Raw genomic sequence first — 13318 nt, forward strand, 5'->3', positions numbered from 1 at the left:
TCAATCAGTTAACAGTCAATCCTATTATGTATTATTAACCGACTTAAAAAAAGGAGTAGTTTCTCAAACCGCCCGTTTTTTTTTCAATATATAATTTGTTGATGTCTCATTCGATTCGTTAGCTATAAATATGAGTCTAAATACAGCGGGCAATGAGACGTGAAAATTGTTAACACGCAGGTATTGGGGTAGAAATACCTGTGACAGTGTGTCTGACAGAATTCAGATAATCTGAATAATCAGGTTGATCTGAATCTGTAATACTAGACTAACGCGCGAAAGTAGACATAGCGCAAAATTGTGTTGTATTAAATACATACATACATATGATCACGTCTTTATCCCTTACGGGGTAGACAGAGCCAACAGTCTTCAAAAGTTCGATAGGCCACGTTCAGCTGTTTGGCTTAATGATAGAATTGAGATTCAAATAGTGACGGGTTGCTAGCCCATCGCCTAAAAGAAGAATCCCAAGTTTATAAGCCTATCCCTGTATTCTATAAAATGAATATTGTAAATTAGGTAGACCAAAATGTATTCTCTCGTCAACATTTATATTGTAAGTTTGGATAATTGAGAAGAAATTGAAGAAAATGCTGCAGTGCAGTTTGTTACCGCTTCTTCTGTACGCACTTCTGGTTTTAAGTAATTCATATGTTATTCTTTCACGCAAATACAACTGAGCCTTTAACGATGAAATTTGGTATGTAGGTAGTTAAAGATCCAGGATAACTCATAGGCTACTAGTTACTCGGGGTTCCTCCGGGATAAATAAATAAATATAAATATATATGGAACAAATTACACAGACTGAGTTAGCCTCGAAGTAAGTTCGAGACTTGTGTTACGAGATACTAACTCAACGATAATACATTTTATAATAAATACTTATATAGATAAACATCCAAGACCCGAGCCGGGATTCGAACTCGGGACCTCCGGTGTCACAGACAAGCGCACTACCGCTGCGCCACAGAGGCCGTCAATTTTTTCCAAATTGAAAATAGATACACACACGGACGAAGTCGCGGACGATCTCTAGAATGAATAAAACAGGGTTAGTCCCTTTTGAATTACCGATTCGGTTACCGTAATGGAGGTCAGACGGGAATCGCTTCGTGCAATTAATTAATTTTGTACGTAGGTACAATGTTAATGTAATTTTCAAGTTCATTGGGCATCAAAATCGGTTCAATAGTATTCAAGGTATTAGAGGGGGCGCGTCAGTGGCCGAACGGTTTAATGTGCTCCACTAAAAAAGGAGGATACACAGGTTGTAATTCTATAAGGTCACTGTACCAATGACTCTTACATATATACAAAATATAGTCACGTCGTGACAGGTTGCTAACCAAGAAGAATCCCGAGTTTATCAGCTTTTCCCTTAGTCGCCTTTTACGACATCCATGGAAGAGATGGAGTGTTCCTATTCTATAGTGCCGGGGACAACACTGCACAAGATTATTATAAACGTACATAATTTCACGTCTATATTCCTTACGGGGTAGACAGAGCCCACAGTCTTTACAAGACTGAAGGGCCATGGTCAGGTATATGGCACAATAATGGTATTGAGATTAAAATAGTGACAGGTTGCTAGCTTATCGCCGACAAGAAGATAATTCTAAGAAGAATCTATAATGTGATGCCCCGGTGCCGTGTGGTTCCCGGCACTAGTAGAAAAAAGAATAGGACCACTCCATCTCTTTACCATGGATGTCGTAACAGCCGACTAAGGGATAGGTTTATAAACTTGGGATACTGATTTAAGGCGATGGGCTAGCAACCTGTCACTAATTAAATCTCAATTCTATCATTAAACTATTGCACATTGGGGCAACTGCGTGAATGTGCATATTAACCACCCAGTTCCTGAATGTGCAGGCGTTCCCATGATATTTTTTTATACCATAAAATCGTCGTTTAGCACTAATGTACATAAATCAAAAAACAATTATTGGTTCATGACCAATGTAGGATTGAAACCTGGACGTTCCATTATTATTCGGCCATTTTAACGGCTCAACCATCGACGCCTTATACCTCATAAGGTATACACCTTGTGTAGGTACTCCGTAATAAAACCCGATCTAATTACATAAATAATTATGGGGATGCGTGGTTTTGATAAAGGGCTTTGTTACAAAGTATTTTTAGAACATTAAGTATACATTATTTTAATTAACGTTGAGAATCTTATAAGACCCGGAAATTAAAATTTTCCCATTTTGTATGCGACTTGTTTTCCGTCTAACAAGACTTATTTATCAGGGCATTACATAAGTACATGTATACATATAATCACGTCTATATCCCTTGCGGCGTAGACAGAGCCAACAGTCTCGAAAAGAAAAATTGGCCACGTTCAGCTGTTGGGCTTAATGATATAATTGAGATTCAAATAAAGCCAGGTTGCTAGTCCATCGCCTAAAAAGAATCCAAAGTTTGTAAGCCTATCCCTTAGTCGCCTTTTACGACATCCATGAGAAAGAGAGTAGAGTGGTCCTATCCTTTTTTGTATTGGTGCCGGGAACCACACGGCACCGAAGTTCCGGGCGAAAACAATTAAAATATTGGCTATTTAAAATAAACTAAAGCAGACATAATGTTCCGAATCTAATGACCGTTCGAAGTATGAGAATTAATTGATATTGGAAATCCTTTCGATAGGTACTCCAGCATTCCAATAGCGTTCGATTCAAAATAACTTCTTTTTTTAATTTCCCTATATTTCTGCAAACTTTTTGAAATAGAAGTCTAGTTTACAAATCGGTTGATTGCTTTTTATCAAAGGGAACGGAATTCTACCAATAAAAATCGAATGCCAAACTCTTCTATATACAAATTCAGCCATTCAGTCTTTTCAAGACTGTTGGCTCTGTCTTCCCCGATAGGGATATAGCCGTGACCAAATGTGTGTGTATTTCAAGGAATACATTATGACCGCGGCGCCATTGGATCATATTTTCGGAATCGACGTTTCAAATTATTCCATTAAAAATCGATTACCTGTGAAAATTCAACACACGTATATAATATAATATTTATATACATACATATATATATATATATATATATATATATATATATATATATATATATATATATAAACAACAAGTAAACTGAAGAGTACCTACTTCGTTGTTCTTAAATAATAACTAGCCAAGGAAACTGTATCAAATATAACGTGATTATTAAGTACTAGCTGTGCCCGCGACTCCGTCCGAGTGGAATAGTTGTTTTGGGCATCATTAAAGCCCTCAAGTATTATTAAATTTCCCCGTTTTTTCACATTTTCCAATATTTCTTCGCTCCTAATAGTTGCAGCGTGATGTTATATAGCCTAAAGCCTTCCTCGATAAATGGTCTATTCAACACAAAAATAATTTCTCAATTTGAACCAGTAGTTCCTGAGAATAGCGCGTTCAAACAAACAAACAAACTTTTCAGCTTTATAATATTAGTATAGATATGATTTTCAAACAAAGAAAAACCATTGAATTATAAAGAATGTTATTGCTACAAATGTACTTTCTTACTTCAAACAAAGACTGGTTTCGTAATAGGGCTCATTTTGAGAGACTGGTGATTGGATCAGAGTCTATGGTATGCTATAGGTATATTGCGCACACATTCTCGCACGGAACCTTAAAAAAATATTATTCGAAACACTAAGTTTAATCTCCTCAAACAGAATCTCGTTTCATTATAATATTAAACATAACTTATTAACTAACTTAATTACCTATATTCTTTATTGCTTTATTCTCTTGGTCGACTGCAAGAGATCCCTTCACGGACCAGATCCGCCATTACAATCTTATTTTTCCTGAATCTGTGCAACAAATGAATAGGGCATGCATCACGACCAAACACCGATTGCACGAAGCTCACTGCCCATAACCATATACACTTGCACTACCCACCTTTCCTTTACAGGAGGCGCTGCGCGGGCGCCGATGCGCATCCCTGCGTTCGGCGGCCACGGCGCGCGCCGCTGACGACTCGGGGCGGAGCACCCCTTCCGCCCCGGCCAGGGCGTCGCCCTCACCGGCGGACACTCCTGCGCCGAAGAAGTCAAATTGGGAAGTGATAGAACACTTCTCATCAAGCCGAAGCAAGAAAAGTCCAACCGTAAGTACATTTTGCTTAAACGCGAATATGTGGCACTATAAATGAATCAGATATATACTTAATAGATCAGAATAATTACAAATTACACAGATTGAGTCTCAAGTCTTAAACTTACTTCGAGGCTAACCTCGAAGTAAGTTTAAGACTTGAGTGACGAGATGCTTACCGAACGATACTATATTTCATAACTAGAGGCCGCCCGCGACTTCGTCCGCATGACCCTATCATTCCCGTGGGTACTCCGGTATAAAACAGTAAAACTCCGGGAAAAAAAGTAAAACTCCGGGAAAAAAAATTACGAAAGTAAGAAATTTCCAAGAAGAGAGGATTAGTAAATGTGAACATCTTCAAACGAATTTGTGATAAATATATCTGAAACTATGACCGGGTAATTGTTTAGACACAGACATAATTACTCGTAGACTGAATCATAGAAAAACAATAATAGCATGGATAATAATACTTAGTATCACAAAAAGCAACAATGACTATGTGTCTAAGGTCATCTAATTAGTTACACTTAACTGGACTTTATCAGAGACGTTGCTCCCGTGAGAATTTCAAAAATTCTCTCTGAGGAATGACTCATTTCCAAATATCCAGAAATTCTTAAAAACCAAAAGTGTATTTAAATGTTTCGGCTCTCCAGAATACTTGTCAAAATTCCCAAATATTATTCGCCTGCGTAGAATACAAAAAAAAGCAAATTCAAAATCAATTTTTTTTTTCAGAAAAAGTCCTTTCTCTCTTTTTCACGTCATTTTACATTTCAACAAATTAAATTTATTGATACTAATATTATAAATCTGTAGAGTTTGTTTGTTTGTTTGAACGCACTAATCTCGGGAACTACTGGTTCGAATTGATAAATTCTTTTTGCGTAGACCATTTATCGAGGCTTTAGGCTATAATAACATCACGCTGCAACTATAAGGAGCAAAGAAATAATGGACAATGAAAAAAAAAACGGAAAAAATTATTCACCCTTGAGGGTTTCAATGATGCCCAAAATAACTATTACACGCGGACGATGTTGCGAGTACAGCTAGTGTCTAATATATACATAAGTATTTATAAAGAAAGCTACAAGCTAAAAACTACCTAAGCACTAGCAACGCCCTTGAGACTAGCGTCAATTTCAAGGAACAGTCACTATCGCATTTATAATATTAGTTGAGATTATAAGTTGTCCTTTTATTGACTTCTACAATCAGCACATGCAGAAAAACAGCAAAAACTGTGCCAGTTCTTTTTCTAACCAGTATGAGAACTGTATGTAGATATTAGGTGTATTTTTTTCAGCCTTATAAATAGTATAGAAATAAAAAGGCGAATCAAGAATGCTCTAAAAAATATGGCCACATCGAAAAAACTAATTATAAAACAAAAGTGCTGACTCCGAGATTAATTGTTTTCTTAATTAAAATTTCAACTAATGGACTTAGAAGATTGATACAGTGTTTACTTTCACAATATAGGAATAAACAAATTGAACAAATTTTACAATGGGACTAACTTCGAAAATGCGAAAATAAAATCCATGGGATATTAGTTCCCTTAGTCGCTTTTTACGATAGTCATGGGAAAGAGAAGGAGTGGACCTATTCTAAGGCGTGGAGAACCGCACGGCAACATTCTACCGTTCTGGATTCTATTCAAAACACGCCATGTCAATCGATTTAGAGTCCCCTTATTTCTACCACTACACGTATAGTACCTGAACATAAAAATACTCTATCAAATATTTTCTAATCTGAAATTTTTTGATTACAAAACTGGTTTCAACTACTCGTCAAACCAATTTTCATTAAGCCAAATAGCTGAACGTGGCCTATCAGTATTTTCAAGACTGTTAGCTCTGTCTACTCCACAAGGGATATAGACGTGATCATATACATACATACATATGGTCACGTCTATATCCCTTGCGGGGTAGACAGAGCCTGAGCAGCCTGACACAGTCTTGAAAATACTGAATGGCCACGTTCAGCTATTTGGCTTAATGATATAATTGAGATTCAAATAGTGTCTGACAGGTTGTTAACCCATCGCCTAAAAACAATCACAAGTTTGTGAGCCTATCCCTTAGTCGCCTTTTACGACATCCATGGGAAAGAGATGGAGTGGTCCTATAATTTTTTTTTGTATTGGTGCCGTGAACCACACGGCACGTGATCAAATGTATGTATTTATGTCAAACCAACCTCAGTAGTATCCTAAATAAATGGTTATTCATTCCACCGCAAAATAATCTGAAGGGTGACCAAGTTTTAGAATAAATATTCCTGGGATAATCCCTAATTTGTACTCTACGGTCCCTTATTCAAACACGAAGTGGTTTCCGATATGGATAACATCAAAATAATAAATTCGAAAAGGTTATCCCCTTTTTTATTTGAACGCTACCTTTTGCCCGGGACTTGCTCAAATGGGAATTTGCAAAAAATACTTCCTTACATGCATACGTACGTGATCATAATTGACTGAGTGTAATTCTTACTTTTGATTACATTTTTTGTTCCCTAATGTTTCAAATCTATATAAAGCTGATCCCAGACAGATTTAATTGCAATAACTTGCTTTTAAATACATACATACATACATAAAATCACGCCTCTTTCCCGGAGGGGTAGGCAGAGACTACCTCTTTCCACTTGCCACGATCTCTGCATACTTCTTTCGCTTCGTCCACATTCATAACTCTCTTCATACAAGCTCGGCGGTTTCGGGTACTTTTAAATCTAAGGATATTATTGGTTCCCGGCACCAATACAAAAAAGAATTGGACCACTACATCTCTTTCCCAGGGATGTCGTAAAAGGCGACTAAGGTATAGGCTTACAAACTTGGGATTCTTTTTATAGGCGATGGGCTAGCAACCTGTAACTATTTGAATCTCAATTCTATCATTAAGCCAAATAGCTGAACGTGGCCTATCAGTCTTTTCAAGACTGTTCGCTCTGTCTAGCCCACAAGGGATATAGACGTAACGTATGTGTACTAGAAGGATGAAAAAAATTCTACTCATACAGAGCTCTCACAGTCTCAATTTCTAACAAGCGCCGTGACGTATCTATGATCAGCATAAAAGCATGGAATAGAGACAAAAGGCCACTAACCGGCTGCTAACCTATGAATACTGAAATGGTTTCTCGACTCAACATATGACGCCTGCGAACATATATATAATCACGTCTTTATTCCTAGCGGGGTCGACAGAGCCAACAATTTTAAAAAGGCCGAAAGTCCAATTTCTGCTCAGCTGTGAAAGACACAGATTCGCTATCAGTTCACTGAATTTATGTTCACTCGATTTTACATAAATACATATAATGTATATAGTCAGGTTTACCGTAAAGGTAGACAGAGCCTACAGTTTCAAAAATACTGAAAGGTCACGTTCAATTGTATGGCTTAGTGATGGAATTGTGATTCAAATAGTGATAGGTTGCTAGCCCATTGCTTACTAGAAGAATCCAAAGTATATATGCCTTGCTCTTAGTCGCCTTTTACGACATTTATGAGAAAGACATGGAGTGGTCACATTCTAATGTGCCTAAAACCTCACGGCGTTACATCTATACTAATATTATAAAGCTGAAGAGTTTATATGTTTGAACGCGCTAATCTTAAGAACTACTAGTTGGAATTTAAAAAATTCTTTTTGTGTTGAATAGACCACTTATCCAGGAAGGCTTTAGGCTATATAACATCACGCTGCAACCATTAGGAGCGAAGAAATAATGGAAAATGTGAAAAAAACGAGGAAAATTATTCATCCTTGACGGCTTCAATGATACATACATACATAAAAAATCACGCCTCTTTCCCGGAGGGGTAGGCAGAGACTACCTCTTTCCACTTGCCACGCTCTTTGCATACTTCCCTCGCTTCATCCACATTCATAACTCTCTTCATGCAAGCTCAATGATGCCCAAAATAACTATACCACGCGGATGAAGTCGCGGGCACAGCTAGTTGGGAATACATTGCCAAAGGTCCACTTACAGGCCGCTAACCTATGAATACTGAAAAAGTGACCCTGTCGCCATACGACGATATCGAAAAGTGCAGACGCCATTTTTATGTGAGCGAAATGGGGCTTCAGTTTTGAATAGGAATTCAGTACACTGAATAAGATATAGAACGGTACGGTAAAGCTGATTTGACAACCTTCTAATATTATAAATGCGAAACTTTGTGAGAATGTCAGTATGGATGTTTGTTACTCTATCACGCTAAAATTACTGAACCGATCACGATGAAATTTGGTAGATGAAGACCCAGAATAACATGTAGGCTACTTTCTGGATTTATGGGGTTTCCATGCGGATGAAATCGCGGACGGCCTCAAGTATAATTATATGTATTCCATTTTATAAACAGCCGTCAAAAGGTAATGTTTTAAAGAAATGCTATCGCAACGTGTTTATAAACTACTAGCTGTTGCCCGCGACTTCGTACGCGTGGAAGAGTCTGTCGTGATTATTCTCCGTTGTACGATATTGATAAAAATCGGCAGGATCCCTTCAATGACATCCAAAATAATTATTTCGGACGAAGTCGCGGGCACAGCTAGTGTAAATATGTATGTATTTCAAAAGGCTTTTGCAATGGAAGGTGTAACCAAAAATTGGCTGTGTTGTGAGCATAGGAACGGAGTGTTTGTCGTTGCTGGTGTGCCGGCGATAAATATTTGAAGGTGACAGTATTTGTCGAGTTTTGGCTGATATGTATGGACTGTTAAAACGAAGAGATATGGTGCAAATAGTGATTGAGAATTGTTTTTTATTTAACATACATACGATCACGTCTTTATCCCTCGCGGGGTCGACAGAGCCAACAGTCTTGAAAAGACTGAATGGCCACGTTCAGCTATTTGGCTTAATGATAGAATTGAGATTCAAATAGTGACAGGTTGCAAACCCATCGCCTAAAAAAGAATCCCAAGTTTGTAAGCCTATCCCTTAGTCGCCTTTTACGACAACCATGGGAAAGAGATGGAGCTGTCCAATTCTTTTTTGTTTAGGTGCCGGGAAACACACGGCACTTCTACATTACACATCCTTTAAAAAAAATTTAATAACCAGTCACACTGTCAATATATTATGTTCACATAACTAAAGGTCACATTCATATTCACGGATTTTTCGGCACCACGGTAATAATTTTCAGCTTAATATTCAGCTGGAGACGACGTGAATATGTATGGGGGAGGCGGAAAAGCTTCCAAAAGCTCCAAGGGTCCAGCAATTAAGTCTTTGTGAAAGAAAGTTATTACCAACTGTGGGAAATAATAATAATTCCCTGTGGTTCAGCGTTACGGAAATAAGTTTGTGAGTGATGGAGAAATAAGTACGGGATATAATTAATTGGGCGCTTTCACGAAAACTTTCGTTGCGATACTTATATTCGTATACTTATCTTGAAGTACAGGGGGATTCGGAAAAATATATAATCTTATATATAGTCACGTCTGTATCCCTTGCGGGGTAGACAGAGCCAACAGTGTTTAAAAGACTGATAGGATCTTCAGCTTGATAATAGAATTGAGATTCAAATAGTGACAGGTTGCTAGCCCATCGCCTAAAAGGAGAAGCCCAAGTTTGTAAGCCTATCCCTTAGTCGCCTTTTACGACATCCATGGGAAAGAGATGGAGTGGTCCTATTCTTTTTTGTATTGGTGCCGGGAACTACACGGCACATATAATTTCCATATAATTATTACATATTAATATATTTTTTATTATCACGTTGTTCTTTTAGAATATAAATTAATCTTAATTCCATTATTTTAAGCAAATCTAGAAATAATCTGCAACCGAAGGCAGCCGTTCAAATAAAACTCTCCTTTTGCCTTTGCAATTGAAAAAAGTTCTATGTGTGAAGTATTTGACTGCCTAAAAATGTGGATCTCGCCCCTTTTATATCCCTTTCATATCCTTATAAATGTAAATAGGGACGGAGTAAGGGTTCCGTTCAATTTTGCGGTAACTTTTTCCATTTCGGTATAATTCCACTGATGAGCTTATAAGGAAGTTGTAAGTCGAACCGATTTTTGTGCTTTTGTTGAACTTTTATATTTTTCTCTCTATTTTTTTTTAGAGAAAAACAATGTAAAGGTTGTCAATGTTTTTCTAATTTTTAGAGAAAAAAATTTATATATGTAGTCAAGAAATGTACAAGAAATGTTGAACAGCTGTAGCTATGTGAAATATAAAAATGTAGGTATTGTTTTTAACATGTTTTTGTTGTTAAAATATTTCTGTCTCTTGGAGTTAGTCCCGACTAGATACATCCTCACCTTTCTGGAGAGGAGCCTGACTTTCGCCCTTAGCTATGGATTCTGTATCGGGTGAGTCAGGTTATTACACGAAGAGACTTTCATCAGACCTCCGCAACCTTTGCATGGGAACCTAACCCGCATTGGATCATGCAGCAGTGCATTCAGTTGCAGGGATTTGCAGGTTTCCTCACGATGTTTTTCCTCACCGCAGGACCATTGGTCAGCACTGAAACCAATATATATACGAGTATTATACATTCATTCATATGGCCACGTCTATATCCCTTGCGGGGTAGACAAAGCCAACAGTCTTGAAAAGTCTGAATGGCCACGTTCAGCTATTTGACTTAATGATAGAATTGAGATTCAAATAGTGACAGGTCGCTAGCCCATCGCCTAAAATAAGAATCCCAAGTTTGTAAGCCTATCCCTTAGTCGCCATTTACGACATCCACGGGAAAGAGATGGAGTGGTCCTATTCTCTTTTATATACAAGTATTATACTGTGGCGAAATCTATTTGCAACAAGTCACAAAAAAAAAACAATCACGCGACGCTATCAGTCAAAAACAGCAAAAATCCTAAATCGCGCAAGCAAAGATTTCACGGATTGGAGCTATATATATATAACCTCCGACACATCATCGTCGGAGCCGCGGTTCCCAGGCATAACACCTAGCCTGACGTAAGATCTTTCCTTTGGTGGCGGTCCAGCCGAATCATCGCTCCCATTACAATACTATACAACTCTGTTGTGACAAAAAAATATCGTATTTTTATTCAAATAAAAGTACGTAACAAGTCTACGAAAATTCTTCATTTCTTGGTTAAAAATTTAAAATATGAAGCGGTAAGCCATAAACGCGCTTTGTATTTCTGTTCAGACAAAATTCTGAGAAAAGGTGACAAAAACGTCAGCCATTTTTGACGTTCAAACAGTTAAAATAAGCCTTCTGTCCTACGATTTAATTATTTTCATTTCCAAATACAGCATATCAACGTTACAAGCTGGGAATCTTCTCAAAACTCTGTCTGTATGTTAAACCTTCACGGCTAAATCGTAAGAACGATTTCGATGCCGTGTGGTTCCCGGCACTATTACAAAAAAGAATAGGACCACTCCATCTCTTTCCCATGGATGTCGTAAAAGGCGACTAAGGGATAGGCTTATAAACTTAGGATTCCTCTTTTAGGCGATGGGCTAGCAACCTGTCACTATTTGAATCTCGGTTCTATCATTAAGCCAAATAGCTGAGCGTGGCCATTCAGTCTTTTCAAGACTGTTGGCTCTGTCTACCCCGCAAGGGATATAGACGTGATCATATGTATGTATGTATGTATGTACGATTTCGATAAGTACAATAATTTAAAATTCAACGTTCAAAAAAACTTTAAACGAATGGGATAGCCTATCAACCTGTGGCTCAGAATCTCAATGCCACCATTCAGCTAAACGTGACACCATTATACTGTTGACTCTGTCCACCCCGTCAGTCATAAATACTTAATATAACCTGTTTAATCCCCTGTAATTTAACAATGATATTAATAGTAATTTACATGTAATCTGCAATCGCTTTGTTGAGAAATTAATATAACAAGCCCGCGTGAGATTAATGCAATATTATTAATTGACCTGTTATTGGACGATTAAGATCAAATTATGCATTAAATGTAAGGATTTATGCTATTAAATTCATAATAATAACATTAAATGATGATTTTTAATAGTAAAATGTAAAATTAATAAACCACTTGCCATAACACGCGCGACGCCGTTTATAAATCGCTGAAAATATAACTGTTTTTCTTTTTATTATGACGTAAAACGGGTTGGAGATAGTTTTTCACGCTTAAGAGATCACCGCGCGTGCCATGCTGCGGTGGACGAGGATTCTTCTTTAAGGCGACGTGCTAGCATCCTATTACTCTTAATTCTATTATAAGTGCGAGCTGAACGTAGTCTTGTAACCATTGGATCTATTATTCTACTCTTTTCATACCGCTGAAAACTATTGCTCTCGTGAGATTTGCGAGAAACCTTTATTGTTTTTTTAGGTGGCGCGAAAAAGTTATTTCGGGCACCATTGAAGTCCTCAAGGACGAATAATATTCCCAGATTTTTTTCAAAATTTCCATTATTTCTTCGCTCCTAGTAGGTGCAGCGTGATGTTTTATAGCCTTAACCTTCCTCGAACAATGGTCTTTTCAACACAAAAAGAATTTTTCAATTCGAACCTGTAATTCCTAAAAACAAACAAACTTACTCTTCAGCTTTATAATATTAGTATATATGTACATTATATAAATTAATCACCGAAGGCTACAAAGTTTTTTAAACAAATGAAGAAAATTCTTTCCCCCTCGTGGTGATGAATTATCAAGTGCAAATTACTCGTTTAATTCTCTAAAGAAGGCCTCATATATTACAATGTTTCATTATAAATGGGAATAAATTTATCACAGCGTAATGTACAGCGCATTAAAGTAATTATAATTTTTTATTACACAAAATTTGTTAATTTTCTGTACGTTTGGCGGGCGGAATTTACGCTAATATTCGCCAAAATAAGATTCGGAACAAGGAAGATTATAAGACATTTTAAGGAAAATTTAGATAAAAAATATATTAAACTGTCTTTTTAACTTTATTTTTGGGATGAAATTTTGTCTATTTTAGTAAATTACAATAGTATTTATTACTTTTACTACATATTACATCTCTCAAGTATTTTCTTTATCTATAAAGAAATTGAATAGAAGAATTTTGTTCGCTTTTAAAAAAATGAAACGTGATTCTCAATAAATATTTAAGTAACAAAGATGATGATGGTTTAAATTCTATGATAAAACCAAATAGCCGAACGTGGCCTATCAGGCTTTTCAAGACTGTTGGCT

General features: G+C 37.0%; 1 protein-coding gene across 1 annotated transcript in view; it reads left to right on the forward strand.

The window, feature by feature from the left end:
• The window catches only part of LOC106142307 (adenylate cyclase type 6), a 200180-nt gene that overhangs the window by 69830 nt on the left and 117032 nt on the right, over positions 1 to 13318 (forward strand). The window contains exon 4 of the mRNA XM_060953665.1: positions 3940 to 4134. Within this exon, the coding sequence (XP_060809648.1) occupies positions 3940 to 4134 (195 nt within the window). The remainder of the gene's footprint in view (positions 1 to 3939; positions 4135 to 13318) is intronic.

Source organism: Amyelois transitella, chromosome Z, assembly GCF_032362555.1.
Source record: "Amyelois transitella isolate CPQ chromosome Z, ilAmyTran1.1, whole genome shotgun sequence".
Lineage (NCBI taxonomy): Eukaryota > Metazoa > Arthropoda > Insecta > Lepidoptera > Pyralidae > Amyelois > Amyelois transitella.